The sequence below is a fragment of the Haliotis rufescens genome, unplaced genomic scaffold (assembly GCF_023055435.1).
Source record: "Haliotis rufescens isolate VD_foot unplaced genomic scaffold, xgHalRufe1.0.p SCAF_11, whole genome shotgun sequence".
Lineage (NCBI taxonomy): Eukaryota > Metazoa > Mollusca > Gastropoda > Lepetellida > Haliotidae > Haliotis > Haliotis rufescens.
In genome coordinates, this window is record NW_025963791.1 from 2,024,520 (window position 1) to 2,042,960 (window position 18,441).

The following is an 18,441-nucleotide window of genomic DNA, read 5'->3' on the forward strand; positions in this document are numbered from 1 at the left end:
AATCTTCATACTGTACAATTAAATTAGCGTACATAATCATAACAACTGACTCATCAGATGATAAAGTTGAAAGACATGGACAATGAATCATTTAGATTTTCATCTGTTTCACTTCCTCATCCTTGCTCTGACAGATTTTGACAGTTTGAACCCATTCCTGTTTGGAGTGATCCTGCTTGATGACCCAGGTGCTGTGGAGGAAGATCAAGAACAAATTAGTTTACACGATATACAGCTTTCCCATTGGACGAGAGGTTGGTTACATGACTGCTAAACTGAAGTTCATAAGTGTATGAACGACACAGTTTGATGTTCATATGTTTTTCACGACGCTGCTTTCTTTCTCTGCTACGTCCCTAGTTTGAATAAATACAGGAATGTTGTTTCTCATCATTTAGACCTTTTTGTCTTAGGGTCTTAGATTATCCATGAAGTAGTTCTCACTGATATGTCGCACAAATGTTGAACTACAACAAACATTCTACGTTCAAAACATGTAAAAATTTGAATTTTCTCAGAAAATCAACATATCACAATCAAACTTTGCGCTGCACCCCTTCTATTTGTATGGAAACTGTTCCCAAATTTGAAAAGAATCCAGGCAGTAGTTTTTAAGTAATAGGTTGCACAAATTTTTAAGGAAAGAGATTCTAAGTAGAAAAATGCAAAATACATGTAGCTTTATTTCTACTGAAAATCCAAATATTGAAATCACACTTTGCACTGCACCTCTCCCATTGACATAAAAAGTGTTCACCAAGTTAGAAAAAACCCTACACAGTAGTTTTAATGTAGGTCACACACAATGGGTCACACACAAAATGTGTCCTCGAAGGGACGGACGGACTGACAGACGGACAGAATTCCTTGGTATAACTATATACCCCTGCTCTTTCAGGTCAGGGGTATAAAAATTATTATGCAAGCTTGTGTCTCAAATTTTATGTCCAATGAGACAAGGCTACAACTTACTTTGTTTATTTCTCCAGTTGTCAGCCTTCTTTCGCTTCTTCTTGCCCATCTTGAAAGGTTTACCAGTGTCGGAGAAGGTGGTATAGCTGCCTTCAGACTTCCTCAATGTCCTACTTTTCAAACTGTTCTTGTTTTTCTTTGCTGACTTGGCAGTTCTCCACTCCACAGGTACATGGGCAGACACCTTCCTTGATATGAATGTATGTACACTGTTTAATTTGGCTGACTCAGTCGTCTTCAGGTTCACACAGTGATATTCAGACGAATTCATTGATTTTGATTTTTTCTGTTCAAGTTTCTTTCGTCGTTTATTTTCCAGTTTTGTTTGTTTTGCTGCTGCAGATGGGGAATGAACATCATCTGGGTCTGTTGAAACAAATACATGATGAGACAGGGACATAACATTTGTTGTTCAATATCGATCTCAGCAATATCACAGCTGAATGATGGCACCCAGCAAATAATAAACTCTGGTCCAGATAATTCAGTGATTGATATGAGCAACGATCTCTGTGTCTGGGCAGGTGGACCTGACATCAACCAAGTCACTGAATCTGATCACCCAACCCATTAAGTTGAGTAATACGACCTGCATAAGATGCTGAGGACCTATTCTAACCTGGAATCCCTACAGGGCGGACATCGTACAAAAAGACATGGCCATTTGATGCCTTCCGCTCATAATAATTAGGTAATTACACTTACCTTTTACATTTTAGATACATTCAATTTTTTCATATATCAGCACAGTATTAGAATATGCTCCTTCATTTTTGAGTTTTACAAACAAGCAAACCCTAATGTCAACAGCTAAAACAGAAATTCTGTTCGTGATATGCTTTTCGTAATCATAATTTAAGGATATTTTTTTCAAAATTTTGTCTCAAAAGTGTTTTTTGGGGAAAATTAACCTAAAAACATGTGAGAAATGCTATTTCTATCTTCTTCTTGTCTCTTGGCAAAATACTTTGGTCTTGCTCATGTCACACCTTTCAGATTTTTTATGTTCAATAAAACCTACCTCCAAACATTAATGGCTTCAAGACTTTCCTCTTGTCATACCGGGCAACTAAAGGGTAGGTGGCCATTGAGTGACTATCAATCCTACTCCGTCCGCATTCCTGCAAAAACAAACAAGTCTACAGAAGATGACAAATTCCCCAGTCAGCACAAATTCGAAAGAACAGATCATCTACTGTTACTTTAAGTCCAACTTGATGAGAGAATTTCCATCTAATCTGTCTGTCTGTATACAAGAGTAGTTATTGAGCTATCAAAACAATACCATGGAATTGGGATTCAAAACTTTGTATTACTACGTCGGGTACTATGAACAGAGTCGAAAGCAAACTTGTCACAATGGACACAGAAAAAATACTGATTGTAAAAATCCCTAAATAGCAAAAGGCACCAGATGACAACCTGGTCTTTGTGTGTGTTTCAAGCAAGAGTACCTATTATTTTTAGAGATATGATCCTCAGAAACACACCACTATGAACACAGCCGAAGTCAAAATGCTTGCCATGGAAACGGAAAAAATATAAATTCTTCACACCCCTAAGTAGCAAAAGGCACCATTTGACAACCAGGTCTGTGTGCGTGCAAACTGTCATGAAAGAATACCTATTAGTTTCAGAGATATGGTCCGGACAAACACACCACTATGAACAGACTCAACATCAAACTTGTTGTCTTGGAAACTGATTTTTTTTCTAAATTCCTAAATAACAAAAGGCACCACTTCAGCCCTTGATTAATACAATCATGTACCAAATTAGGATGAAAAATACTGAACAATGCTGTGCTCCTACCTCCGTTTCAGCTAAGTCTAACTTGTTTCGATCAAATTTTGAAAAATTCCCAAATAGCAAAAGGCACCACTTCAGCCCTTTCAGTATAGATCCTTATACCCTTGTCAAGCAGGACTGAATGAGATCTATACCGAAACATAGCCTTTACAGTATTAAAGAAGTTGTTATCCATAAATTGTGTCTTCTTTGTAAGTCCAAATTGTTTTCATGGAAATTGAGAAAAATAAAAATGGCAAAAATCTGTAAATAGCTAAAGGCACCACTTCTCGGTTGTGCCCCGGAAACGGAATGATTACAGATGGATTGACAGACAGACGAGGTATCGACTACATGCACCCGCGTTATATGCCAGGGAAAATAGGGGGGGGAGTTCAGTGCTATGTGCATCCAACAAATCACAACAGAGGGAATCAGAGTGTTCCCCTATTTACATACCTATCATGACAACAGTATGCAATATTCCTTCTTGCTTCGATCTTATAACAGTGAAGATCACTGTGAAAACAATTATTACCGGACAACACTCCGACCACCTCGCTCCCAGCATGCTTCTGTACTACTCATCACTTTTTCCCACGATCGCTCATAGACAGGTGACAAGTGGATCCAAGCATTGAGGGGGTGGATGAGCAGGCAGTCATGACTTGTTGTGTCAGGGTAAGTATATAAATAAGGGGAATACTCTGATTCCCAAACATTAACCGAAATGCAGGGGTTCTCGTTAAAACAAGGGAAGTATAAAAACATGAGAAACGGAAACCAAAACAGAGTTTTCATGTGCCGTGACTTATGATAATAATGGTGGGGAAAGAAAAGTGTGTGGTGAAGGAAAAAGTGATGAGTAGTACAGGAGCATGCTGGGAGCGAGGTGGTCGCAGGGTGTGTTCTGGTGATAGTTGTTTTCACAGTGTTCTGCACTACAATATGATCAAAGCAGGGAGGAATATTGCATGCCGTTGTGGAGGGATAAGTATATAAATATGATAAATATAAACATGATCACTGTTACCATGGTTACGTGTGCCTGTAAGTTTAGTTGGTATAGACACCTTTGTATCTACTGGAACAGCTGGGGAAACTTATGGTTTACCCACTTTGAGTCTGGTTAAACTATGCCACCTACACCAGTGACTCGATTCCCCTCATGTGTGGAATATGTGAATCACATTTCTGGTGCCCTTCATCTTGACATTGCAGAAAATCTGACTTGCTCACTCACAATGGTAACAATCCAAGGATAAGATAGCAGTAGGTACCAGTAATGGAATGACTGCCTTGGCTATACACCACATTCAGGTGTCAGACTAATGTGTTGAAGAGGTAACACAACTTACAAAGCCATAGTGTTTGTTGCTCCCGCAGTTGTAGCAGAACCTTCTCTTGTTGGTGTGGTCAGACTGACCCCTCACTGGACACGGCTGCTTCACCGTTGTCTGCAATACAACAGTGACCACAATGACAGGTTACTCTGAAGCCAGGAGCCTGGATACAGCACCACATCAGATGTTCATCTTTATTGCCATGATTTCCAGAGTGACTTTCACAATTTCACTACTCATGCTTCTTATTCACAAGCATGAAAAAAAAGGACAAAAACTATAAGTTACTCTAGTTTTCAAATCTTAGACTAGCTTTTGTTTTCTATCTGGATTCCTTTTTCAAAGTTCATGTTTGATGAAATAAATGATACATATTTGGTTTGTTTGTTGTTTAACACAGCACTCAGCAATATTCCAGTTATATGATGGTGGACGGTAAATAATTGAGTCTGGACCAGACAACCCAGTGATTGACATCATGAGCATCGATCCATGCAATTGAGATACGATGACATTCATAAACCAAGTCAGCGAGCCCGACCTTCCGATCCCGTTAGTTGCCTCTTACAACAAGCATAATCGCCTCTTACAGCAAGCATGGGTTGCTGAAGACCTATTCTACCCCAGATCTTCATGAGTGCAGGAGGTAAATGACAATGGAAGAGATAAGTAAATAGGTTTTCAAAACAGTTTATGATTTGTAACCTGTTGGAGATGTAGAATCCTTCAGAGCACATTGGCACACTTTTCCAATGAGTCAATCAGTAGCCCTGATACATATTGAATAGCCGTATAACGATGAATGGATGGGAAGACACAGTAATCAAAGCAATACCTAGAGGTATGATGCTGACAAACTGAAGATTATTATCAGGGAGAATATGGACTGTGAACAACCACTGGATCCTGGCACAATTGAGGGGAGCAACTCTGTATAGCAAATTGCAGCATCTTGGACTGTTGCGAGAACCATGCCTCCAACTCAGGTGCATGAATTTATTTTTGGGTTTTCATCCTGACTGATGACATAACGTGGCTAGATTATTGTGATCATAATTACCGTCAGGTGAAACTGCCTCCAGTGGTCAGGGCAATTCTACAACAATAAAGTTCATCATCAGTACCAATAACAGACAATCATAACGGATACAGCAGTGAGCATTTAAGTTCAAGCTACCAATCAATTGAATACATGCATGCTTGCCATGACAGCCATCTGAAAGAATGATATATGCATCCTGATCAAAATACATGGGCAATGTCACAGTATCAGCTTGATCATGTTAATGCTTGCCATGAAGTGATACATTACCTAACTAAGGTGGAGATAGATCCAAAACTTTCAATAATGTATAGCATGTGTTGTGTTTGTCGGAGTTGAGTGTGGTACCTCGTGAGAGTGGCCTAACATGTCACAGCGGAAACACTTCCAGTGCAGCTTGTGTCTTGGAGCCTCACACAACCGGGCCGTGTGACCTGGCTGGTTACAGTTGTAACACAGGGACTGAGGGCAGTTGCGGTAGAAGTGTCCTGTGTAACCACAAAATATACAGATCTGGGATTTCTGAAATAAAGTGGATATTTTAGATGTTTTATGAAAGAGAGTAAAATGGATTGGTGCAAATGGTCTTTTAATGAAGAAACACTAGATAAAAATGGCTATGTGAAGGTCAAAGGATGCAGCTGGTTCCAAAATTAAAAAGCAAACAAAAAAGCATATAATCATGATCATGATAATAATATATTCTGATGTTCCTCATACTGCATTCTTGGTGTACATAACATTTCATAATGATAAATGTGGAAATGGTTGAATTGGGGCAAAAGTGACATTTTCAATATGGCAGCTATAGTGGCCATGTTGAAAGTTGGCTGTGAGAAATTATTGGAGACAGCATAGCTGGGATCTTTCATGTGAGAATTTTCAGCTATGTTTTGAGTTTCAGTGCAGACAAAGTTTGTAGCTGGATCAATAATCGATGTTACAATGGTAACTTCCATTCAAATGATTCCAGGGGGATTAGATTTAGTTAGTATAAGATAAAAAGTATGATTTACTTCTTGGATAACATTACCACAAACAAATAACATTTATAAATTCTGCCTACAACATCATCCATTAGTTTTTAAGACATGAGAAATTGCATATGACATTGTCACTTGTTGTTTTAGACACGTAAAAACATTATCCCACCTTTGGTCTTGGACAGTCTTTGGATAGATGGCCAACTTCATTACAGTTCACACATCTAACCGCAGATGGCCGGTAGTATCTTCCCCCAAGCCCTGCACCACCGAATCTTCCACGTGATGAACCTCGACCTCCTGAGATGCCAACAACATGACCCAGGCGATCTTGCTGGTTGATTTTCCAGTTGTCTGGATCATGTTGTCTGTCTCCTGAAATAATAGTTGCATTCATCAAATCCATGCATCTTGTATCAAATCTTTATTAAATCTTGTTAATTACAGTCAGAATAGTTCCCGATGTCATAACAGAGTAGTTCCCGATGTCATAACAGAGTTGGGGAACTACGCTGTTATGACATGGGGAACTACGCTGTTATGACATGGGGAACTGCTCTGACAGTTATGACATGAGGAGCTACACTGTTATGACATGGGGAACTACGCTGTTATGACATGAGGAACTGCTCTGACAGTTATGACATGGGGAACTACGCTGTTATGACATGGGGAACTACACTGTTATGACATGGGGAACTACACTGTTATGACATGGGGAACTACACTGTTATGACATGGGGAACTACACTGTTATGACATGAGGAACTACACTATCATGGCATGGGGAACTACGCTGTTATGACATGGGGAACTACACTGTTTTGACATGGGGAACTACACTGTTTTGACATGGGGAACTACACTGTTATGACATGGGGAACTACACTGTTATGACATGGGGAACTACGCTGTTATGACATGGGGAACTACACTGTTATGACATGGGGAACTACACTGTTATGACATGGGGAACTACACTGTTATGACATGGGGAACTACACTGTTATGGCATGGGGAACTACACTGTTATGACATGAGGAACTACACTATCATGGCATGGGGAACTACGCTGTTATGACATTGGGAACTACACTGTTTTGACATGGGGAACTACACTGTTTTGACATGGGGAACTACACTGTTATGACATGGGGAACTACACTGTTATGACATGGGGAACTACACTGTTATGACATGGGGAACTACACTGTTATGACATGGGGAACTACACTGTTATGACATGGGGAACTACACTGTTATGACATGGGGAACTACACTGTTATGACATGGGGAACTACACTGTTATGACATGGGGAACTACACTGTTATGACATGGGGAACTACGCTGTTATGACATGGGGAACTACACTGTTATGACATGGGGAACTACACTATTATGACATGGGGAACTACACTGTTATGACATGGGGAACTACACTGTTATGACATGAGGAACTACACTATCATGGCATGGGGAACTAACTACACTGTTATGACATGGGGAACTACACTATCATGGCATGGGGAACTAACTACACTGTTATGACATGGGGAACTATACTATCATGGCATGGGGAACTACACTATTATGACATGGGGAACTACACTATTAGTTCCCGATGTCATAACAGAGTTAGGGAACTACGCTGTTATGACATTGGTAACTACACTGTTATGACATGGGGAACTACACTGTTATGACATGGGGAACTACGCTGTTATGACATGGGGAACTACACTGTTATGACATGGGGAACTACACTATTATGACATGGGGAACTACACTGTTATGACATAAGGAACTACACTGTTATGACATGGGGAACTACACTGTTATGACATGGGGAACTACACTGTTATGACATGGGGAACTACACTGTTATGACATGGGGAACTACACTGTTATGACATGGGGAACTAACTACACTGTTATGACATGAGGAACTAACTACACTGTTATGACATGAGGAACTACACTATCATGGCATGGGGAACTACACTATTAGTTCCCGATGTCATAACAGAGTTAGGGAACTACGCTGTTATGACATTGGTAACTACACTGTTATGACATGAGGAACTACACTATCATGGCATGGGGAACTAACTACACTGTTATGACATGGGGAACTACACTGTTATGACATGGGGAACTACACTGTTATGACATGAGGAACTACACTGTTATGACATGGGGAACTACACTATTAGTTCCCGATGTCATAACAGAGTTAGGGAACTAAGCTGTTATGACATTGGTATCTACACTGTTATGACATGAGGAACTACACTATCATGGCATGGGGAACTAACTACACTGTTATGACATGGGGAACTACACTATCATGGCATGGGGAACTAACTACACTGTTATGACATGGGGAACTATACTATCATGGCATGGGGAACTACACTATTATGACATGGGGAACTACACTATTAGTTCCCGATGTCATAACAGAGTTAGGGAACTACGCTGTTATGACATTGGTAACTACACTGTTATGACATGGGGAACTACACTGTTATGACATGGGGAACTACGCTGTTATGACATGGGGAACTACACTGTTATGACATGGGGAACTACACTATTATGACATGGGGAACTACACTGTTATGACATGGGGAACTACACTGTTATGACATGGGGAACTACACTGTTATGAGATGGGGAACTACACTGTTATGACATGGGGAACTAACTACACTGTTATGACATGAGGAACTACACTATCATGGCATGGGGAACTACACTATTATGACATGGGGAACTACACTATTAGTTCCCGATGTCATAACAGAGTTAGGGAACTACGCTGTTATGACATTGGTAACTACACTGTTATGACATGAGGAACTACACTATCATGGCATGGGGAACTAACTACACTGTTATGACATGGGGAACTACACTGTTATGACATGGGGAACTACACTATCATGGCATGGGGAACTACACTATTATGACATGGGGAACTACACTATTAGCTCCCGATGTCATAACAGAGTTAGGGAACTACGCTGTTATGACATTGGTAACTACACTGTTATGACATGGGGAACTACGCTGTTATGACATGGGGAACTACACTGTTATGACATGGGGAACTACACTATTATGACATGGGGAACTACACTATTAGTTCCCAATGTCATAACAGAGTTAGGGAACTACGCTGTTATGACATTGGTAACTACACTGTTATGACATGGGGAACTACGCTGTTATGACATGGGGAACTACACTGTTATGACATGGGGAACTACACTGTTATGACATGGGGAACTACGCTGTTATGACATAAGGAACTACACTGTTATGACATGGGGAACTACACTGTTATGACATGGGGAACTTCACTGTTATGACATGGGGAACTACACTGTTATGACATGGGGAACTACACTGTTATGACATGGGGAACTACACTGTTATGACATGGGGAACTACACTATCATGACATGGGGAACTACACTGTTATGACATGGGGAACTACACTGTCATGACATGGGGAACTACACTGTTATGACATGGGGAACTACACTGTTATGACATGAAGAACTACACTGTTATGACTTTGGGAACTACGCTGTTATGACATGGGGAACTACGCTGTTATGACATGGGGAACTATGCTGTTATGACATGAGGAACTACACTGTTATGACATGAGGAACTACACTGTTATGACATGGGGAACTGCTGTGACAGTTATGACATGGGGAACTACACTGTTATCACATGGGGAACTACGCTGTTATGACATGGGGAGTTAGGCTGTTTTGACATGAGGAACTGCTCTGACAGTTATGACATGGGGAACTACACTGTTATGACATGGGGAACTACGCTGTTATGACATGAGGAACTACACTGTTCTGACATGAGGAACTACAATGTTATGACATGGGGAACTGCTCTGACAGTTATGACATGAGGAACTACACTGTTATGACATGGGGAACAACGCTGTTATGACACAGGGAACTGCTCTGACAGTTATGACATGGGGAACTACGCTGTTATGACATGGGGAACTACACTGTTATGACATGGGGAACTAACTACACTGTTATGACATGGGGAACTACGCTGTTATGACATGGGGAACTACGCTGTTATGACATGGGGAACTTCACTGTTATGACATGGGGAACTAAGCTGTTATGACATGGGGAACTACGCTGTTATGACATGGGGAACTACACTGTTATGACATGGGGAACTACACTGTTATGACATGGGGAACTACGCTGTAATGACATGGGGAACTACACTGTTATGACATGGGGAACTACACTGTTATGACATGGGGAACTACACTGTTATGACATGGGGAACTACAGTATCATGACATGGGGAACTACACTATTATGACATGGGGAGTGAGTTAGTGAGTTTGGTTTAACGCCGCTTTTAACAGTAATCCAGTTATATCGCGGCGTGTCAGCTTAATGTGGGAGGAAAGCCCGAAGTGATGCAGGTCTCAGACGTTTATCACTTCGATGAAACCCACATGCACGGGTATGGTGCTGACAAACTTAGAAACATAATTGGGGCGAACCGGGAATCGAACCCACAATCATAGGTTTCTGGCGTGCCCAAGGGACGCAACTTATGACATGGGGAACTACACTGTTATGACATGGGGAACTACACTCTTATGACATTGGGAACTACACTGTTATGACATGGGGAACTACACTATCATGACATGGGGAACTACACTGTTATGACATGGGGAACTACGCTGTTATGACATAAGGAACTACACTGTTATGACATGAGGAACTACACTGTTATGACATGGGGAACTACACTGTTATGACATGGGGAATTACGCTGTTATGACATGGGGAACTACACTGTTATGACATGGGGAACTACACAGTATAGTTCCCAATGTCATAACAGTGTAGTTCCCATGTCATAACAGTCAGCCATTGACTCAGTCATTGACAGACTGCCATAATATAGGTGTAATACTGCTGACTGTGGCGTAAAACATACACCCACCCACTCACTGACCTTGTAACTTATTACCATCCTTCAACCTCTGAGGGAGGCCATCTTGTCTGAAGTTGACCTGTATGTTCGGTACATCAGTGCTGGAGTTGGTGTCACTGGAAGCCATGTCATCCCAGCTGTCACTCTCGGATGAACTCAGACTGATAACACTTGAATTTGGTTCAAGAACACTATCCGTTTCAATGACAACTGTTTCTCCATAATACGGCCTTGTCTGCGTGTCATCGACACTACTTTCAGAATCTACAGTAATTGCATCTCGAGAAGATTTTCCAAATGCTCTAGTCCTGCTACCATGACGACCACTTGAACTGTCACTACTGATTACAATAGTCTTCTCAATGGCAACACTATTCCGTTCTGTTTTCTCCCTTTTAGCCGACTTCCCATGGTTACAAGCTGAAATGCTTACAGTGTCCTCTGAGGCATGATTTGGGGAGACAGTTTTCAATTTTCTTTTCCTTGATTTACTTTTATCAACTAAACAGGTACAGCTTGACCCCTCATCCTTGTTTCTGTAGATCATGTGTTGAATAGCACTTGTAGGCAAACCAAGGGGGTAAGACATAGGTGTGGAGGAAGCAGTTTTTGTTGGCTTGTCATTCTTATGAACTGTTTCAATATTTACATCTAACCCATTTGAAGTGACATCTTCTACATCCATCAAAAACTGGGTATTATCATCTTCAATGATGTGTGAGTCGGTGGCTTGTTCATAATGCAACTGACTGTACAGCATACATTCAATTTCAAATTCATCTAGATCCTCTTCATCTGCCTCATCCTGTTCATCCTGAAGTTCAAAGGCTTGACACTGCATCTTTGTATTCTAAATAAAATCAAAGAAAAATGGTGATTGAATATTACCTCAAATATTGATATCATTATGATCCATGACACTATGATACATGACACCGTGATCCATGACCCATGACACCATGACCCATGACACCATGACCCATGACGCCATGACACCATGATCCATGACACCATGATACATGACATAGAGGTATGAGTAATAGTATATTATCAATAGCCCATCAATATTTATATAATTAGTGTTTTACATTAAGTACACTTAAGAAGAAGAACACTCGTCTGAACTTTTCTCTGGCATCAGGGTTAGACAAGGCCACAATATTTAATAGTCTGCTGGAACAATACTACCCGAAACCTGTGAGGTTTGTCTATTTGATTTGTTCTTAAACCTAGTTTCATACGTTGCAGGAAACATGTGCCTGAATTAGTCAGTGGCTTATATAGATCCAGCTCTGAGTGTAGGCTTGGAAAACAACAAGAAGCATTATCAGATCTACTGTCAGAAGTAAAGAATCTTGAATTTGTGACATTAATACAAGGAGAACATAATACAAAACTAATAAATAGGTTTAGGCTGTATGATTAAATAGGCTTTATGTTTGTGTACGTATGTGCCCAGAACGATTCCATCGCCATCGATCCGTTTTCGTTTTAGAAATTACATTCTAACATTGGATTGTCCATAAACTCATAGCCTCAGCTTGTCACATATGTCCATATTCAGCTACTTCTGGTCGCATTTCGCTTACGATCATTATTTCGCTATTCTTAAAAAGAGAACAGTAGTATGATTTGTTCTACGCCTCTGATTGCTTGCTTACTAATCGCAGAAACCTTGTACCGATGGGTCCTGTGCTAGTCGTCAATCTTTTCACGTGTTGTTGAAATATCGAAGGGAGAGCACTCACAACTAAAACGTTACCTTCCGGTGCAGGTTCCCATCAAAATTACGAGGTGTGCTAAACTGCTGGTATAGAAATATGGTTTTGTAACACTGTCTCTTCAATATGATTATTATGTTTTTGCGATGTAAGGTTTGCACATAAATGTCCATCTTAGAATTTTGAATCGGTTGCCTCTATCATAGGACGTGTACACCTTGGTGTCATCGGTTTTCGCTCATCTAAGCCAAAGACGTACACAGATCTAAGGGGCAAAACAATACACCCCCCCCCCCCCCCCCCTTCCCCCTCGATTACAATTTACATGGTTTTATAGTGCCGCTAAAATTCAAATCGTTTTTCTTGACCATAGGACCATGTAACTAAACGAATAGTAATAACAAAAAAACTCCGAGAGGAGGCCTCGTCTACGAGTTGTGTCATTATTATTAGTTACATGGTCCAGTGGCTGGGCATACTGTTGATGCGGTGTTATGATGATGTTTCTTGAATTTCAAACCTTAGAACGGCCTAAACTGTCAAAACATCTGTGTAATATTTTTAGCCACTGGGCCATTATCTTTAGGCAAATTTGGTATTTCAGTTTTGCTTAAGGTATTTAAAGTTTGTTGCCAAGAGACATTTGCAAAACATTGGGAATATATATATAGCAGGATGTCCAGGAGTGGGCACTTGGTAGTTGATTTTCATAAAAGTAGACTGCATGCATATGTGTGCATCAGAAACTAATCCCATATGGCAATGTTTCTGTCTTGGTGTGCCAAACACAATTCATAGAGTTGACGATCTAAGTAAGATCACCAACAAGTTGGACAATTATCCTGTGTGTGTTGGCAACTGGGAGGAGACATTTGTGGACCTAAAACCAGTTGTGACGAGTTCAAAGTCAACATCCAGTGCCTACAGGGAACACTATTATGGAGCATGTTTTGGTTACAAAAAGCATTCAACGACTATCCGCAGTCCCAGGAGTAGTTTCGTCGCACTAAATGGGGATGTGTGTCCGCCATGCAACGTGTACAGAGGAACTACGAGGAAAAGGGCACATTGCCAGGATGCTTTACCAAACAGTACCCCAGAAAACTGTATTCAGTGGAAACAACCCCATTCATGTATGTCACGAACTGATCTTGTGAACAAAATAGAACAACTTAAAGATCAAGTTGGGTCCCTCAAAAAGGATGTTTCCAAACTTGGACGCTCAACAATTATCGTAAAGTTGATCTGCTTAATGGGTCAGGAGTACCAACAAACCACAATTTAGAAACTTCTGCAGCTTGTGTATTCTGTACATGCGGGAACCGCCTCTGTGGTCCAGTGGTAAAGCGGTTGCCCGGAGAGCTTAAGGTCCGGGTTTAATTCCTGGCTGTGTCATACCAATGGACGTTAAAAGATGGTACTTGTTGTTGCCCTGCCTGGTGCTTGACAATAAGGGGCTAAAACAAGGATTGGTTGGCTTTTAGTCAAGATACTAAGCCTGAGTGGGGTATTCATGTTAAACTGCGGTCTGGTATCTCATTTGGCTAGCACTATAAAATCGGCATCTGTCTGGACCAGTACAAGCAGACACACACCCAGATACACACCCAGACAGACACACACACACACACACCTAAGTTAAACCCCATTTCACCTCACCTACACATGCAGGATTACTGAGGTCATCGGGTCTGTGATGTATCATCTCTACATACATGCAATATTTATTGAATAAACCCAGTGATGTTGAGAGTTTTCAATATTTGATTAATGGCAGGCACTTCTTGAGGCTGCCAACCCACTTTTGGTACGTGAGAGTCACTCAGTCTGTACTGGGTCTATTTAGAGGGTATTTGCAGGAATAAAACAAAAAAACATGCAGATTCAACAGTTAAAAAATATGGTGTACATAACACATCTTCAATATATAAAAACGTTTTTTGATATTTTTATCAGTAATTTAACTTCAAATTAAACCCTTTTATGACCAGGACTGTGTTCCATACTTTTTTGGTGCTGCCTTTGCAGAGTGAATTAGCCACCTCGTTTATAGTAAGTTACAGTGTATGAAAACACTTATATTTTCAAAATACTTTTGTTTTTCAGCATGTTCAGTTTCAGTTGAATGTGTGGGTCTAATAAGGTTATACATGGGAAGTAATATACAGATATTATGTTCTTGATTCAGTGAGTTTGTTATGCACTGGAGTGCATTTTATTAGGTATATATTTAGTGAGGAACACTAGGACATCGTTTCATTTTTTTGTAATGACAAGGATGGTAAGATGGTCTGATGGTGTCTCCTGCCTTTTACGGCATGGGAGATGAAGCGTCGCGTTATGTAAATAAATTCACCCATCAAGGTATTCTTGTTATGTCTCCCCTCCCTTTAGGGAAGGGATGGGGAGGAGAGGGAAGGGGTGGGGAGGAGGGAGAAGGAGGGATGACATAATGGCTCGGTCCGTTGGCAGTGTTCCCATCCTATTCTGAGCAATATTTTGAAAACTGCTCCATGTTTTTCAACAAAACTTGCCATATGCATTGCTCTTCAGCTTTACTGGTGCCTTATGTTAAATATTTGAAACAATTATTTTGTTTCAATGGAAACAATTTGGACTTAGTACATTTATAGTAACTTAAACAAAAGTATAAAATAGATGGGAGTCTGTTTTTGTGCGTTAAACCTCATTCTAGTTCATGTTATTGTTTACAAATTTTCAGTTGATTTTGATTTTCACACAAGATCATCAAGAAAGCAGGATGAAGTGGTTTGGTGTCACATATACTGGCTAGAGGAAACTGCCGTTGAACTTTCACCCAAGCCACTTTCACTCTGCAGCTGCTCAGATATGATCCAAAAGCTATTCACAGTAGCCATGCGTATACCTTCCTTGTTCCTTGCTATCATCTTGCGATATCCTTACAATATTCACTCCCACACATTTTTGTCAGAAAACCACCCAACAAATTATTAAGTACCCTGACCTTCATGTGTACTCATGAACATCTGGGAACATTTTCAGTTCACTTGCAAGTGTCTAGACAGATGTCACACGACACCATGGCTTCCCATAACCTTCATAGGTGTCGGTCATCACTTGTACCTTTCCATTTATTTCAATAGCCTTTTAGGCAGGACTAGGTGAATTTGCACACACATGGGAACAATCCAAAGGTTGCGTGATTCAGTCCGAAGGATTCTCACAAAGACTGGTTACATGTGTCCGTGACTTGACCTACAGCAGAGATATCCTTACAGATGTTTTGGTACTGATATCTGAGAGAAGCTTAAAAATATATAAATTTGGGACATGTGGGATGGTCATGAGAAACAACAGTTTATTTAATCCTGCGGGAAGTATGTGATGCCTTCATTTGATAACTAAGGAAATATGCAACATGAGAAAGGTGCATTGAGCACACAGTGCTAAAAAAATAGTCTTGGTTCTCAGGCACCTCTTTGTTAAGATAATGGAGATCATCTATTTGTAAATTTGTTTTCAGCTCCCTGTGTGGTGATTGTCTGGAGGTTGACAGTACCTGTGTTGTCTGGACGATCAGCGTGGTGGCTACATCGTGGTGATTGTCTGGAGGTTGACAGTACCTGTGTTGTCTGGACGACCAGCGTGGTGGCTACATCGTGGTGATTGTCTGGAGGTTGACAGTACCTGTGTTGTCTGGACGACCAGCGTGGTGGCTACATTGTGGTGATTGTCTGGAGGTTGACAGTACCTGTGTTGTCTGGACGACCAGCGTGGTGGCTACATTGTGGTGATTGTCTGGAGGTTGACAGTACCTGTGTTGTCTGGACGACCAGCGTGGTGGCTACGTTGTGGTGATTGTCTGGAGACATCATGTCAGTGCCGGACACCTCGGATCTGTTGAGCCAGGTGGCGTTAGTGGAAGAAGCTGCTGAGGACATATTGGCAGATCGGAGACAAATAATTGATCTGGATAAAAAGAGGAACAAGACACGAGAGGCCATCAGGTTCCAAATTCATTTCTTTCAATACCTTGCAGGTTGTTTATCATGAAAATCTCCTAGGAACAGTCATCTAAAGTACTGTGGCTCACTGAATAGCATCCCTTAGTTGTGCCTGAATCTGGTGATTGTGAGCCTAAAACCAAGATTGGGCCTGTTTATGATGCTTGGGTACTGGTCATTTCATGCCCCCCTCCTATAATACTTGACAAGTCCCTTGGCCTTGGTTTGTCAGCATCAAATTTGTCCTCTTGTATTTCACCAAGTGGTAAACTTTGATGACCTGCTTCAGTTTGGGTTAACTGCCACATTAAACTGACACAAATGTCCCACGTACAGCTCGCACATACCTTGGGGAACGGCTCTGGAAATACCCTGATTGCTGAATCCAATGTGTCTGGAAAACAACTGAACATCAAAATGCTCTCAACAGGCCTGAGAACACAAGGCTTCCCCAAATTGCATCAAAGAAACAATAGCACTATCTGGACTTGTTGGGTCGGGCAGAACTGAGACTTGTCTCTGTGTAATTAATAATCTGGTAATGATGATAAAGAGTTTGAGCTGGCAGAGCTAGCAGATTAAGTAGTATTTGAGAGACTCACACCCAACTTGTGGGGGAACTGCCATGTTAAAGTTAGTAACTGAATGATATAAGTCAATGCACGTACAGGTTTTAACATGTAGTTCTACAGCTATATTTTGTTCCCTTTCAGAGCCCTACAGAAGAACAAGGAGAGTGATAAATCCTGGGTGTGCTTCGGAAATATGTTCATCAAACTGCCAAACAAGAAAGCTGTTAATCTTCTCGAGAAAGGTTTGGATATGGAACTTCAGTGTTAGAATTAGGAGGAGCCAGAGCATGCTGATAGTTTGTGTGCTGTGTTGTATTGCATACGAAGGACCCCTTAAATTATACATTTATAATATGAGCATATTGACAAGGGCCTTTTGGACATTTGTCACTGATCTCGGAAATGGAACTTGAACAATTCAATTTTCATACCAAAAGACGTTAAAAGATGGTACTTGTTGTTACCCTGTCTGGCACTCGGCATTAAGGGGCTAAAACAAGGACTGGTCGGCTCGGAGTCAGTATACTGTGTCTGAGTGGGGTATTCATGTTAAACTGCAGCATGGTTTCTCAGTGTGCTAGCACTATAAATCGGCATCAGTCCGGACTAGTACAAGCAGCCAAACACACATGTGCATGCACGTCGCTATATAAGTGCAGTAATCTTGGACGCGACGTTAAACCCCATTTCACCTCACCTCACCTTGGAGTAGTAACTTTATTATGTAGGGTGTCCCTTGTAGCAGTAACTTTATTATGTGGGGTGTCCCTTGTAGCAGTAACTTTATTATGTGGGGTGTCCCTTGTAGCGGTAACTTTATTATGTGGGGTGTCCCTTGTAGCAGTAACTTTATTATGTAGGGTGTCCCTTGTAGCAGTAACTTTATTATGTAGGGTGTCCCTTGTAGCTGTAACTTTATTATGTGGGGTGTCCGCAGTAACTTTATTATGTAGGGTGTCCCTTGTAGCAGTAACTTTATTATGTAGGGTGTTCCTTGTAGCGGTAACTTTATTATGTGGG

The 18,441-nt window shown here is 40.9% G+C and overlaps 2 protein-coding genes across 4 annotated transcripts in view; one reads left to right on the forward strand and one right to left on the reverse strand.

The window, feature by feature from the left end:
* LOC124144555 (zinc finger CCHC domain-containing protein 7-like) lies at nt 1–12,881 on the reverse strand. Of its 2 annotated transcripts, none has more exons than XM_046514021.2 (9): nt 12,824–12,881; nt 11,164–11,992; nt 6,298–6,503; nt 5,494–5,667; nt 5,164–5,199; nt 4,119–4,217; nt 1,994–2,093; nt 973–1,338; nt 1–191 (listed from the first exon to the last, which is right to left on the reverse strand). In XM_046514021.2, the coding sequence occupies exons 2-9, from the start codon at nt 11,981–11,983 to the stop codon at nt 109–111; spliced, it is 1,884 nt and encodes a 627-aa protein (XP_046369977.2). In that variant the 5' UTR covers nt 11,984–11,992; nt 12,824–12,881; the 3' UTR covers nt 1–108. The 2 variants fall into 2 exon arrangements, with proteins under 2 accessions (XP_046369977.2, XP_046369976.2); XM_046514020.2 differs by having other exon boundaries at nt 12,804–12,880.
* The window catches only part of LOC124144556 (p53 and DNA damage-regulated protein 1-like), an 8,453-nt gene continuing 2,804 nt past the window's right edge, over nt 12,793–18,441 (forward strand). Inside the window, exons 1-3 of one of the 2 annotated variants that reach the window (XM_048392120.1) lie at nt 12,793–12,952; nt 16,369–16,852; nt 17,563–17,663. In XM_048392120.1, coding sequence (XP_048248077.1) covers nt 16,719–16,852; nt 17,563–17,663 — 235 coding nt within the window. In that variant the 5' untranslated portion in view covers nt 12,793–12,952; nt 16,369–16,718. The remainder of the gene's footprint in view (nt 12,953–16,368; nt 16,853–17,562; nt 17,664–18,441) is intronic. The other variant, XM_048392119.1, reaches the window with a different exon arrangement.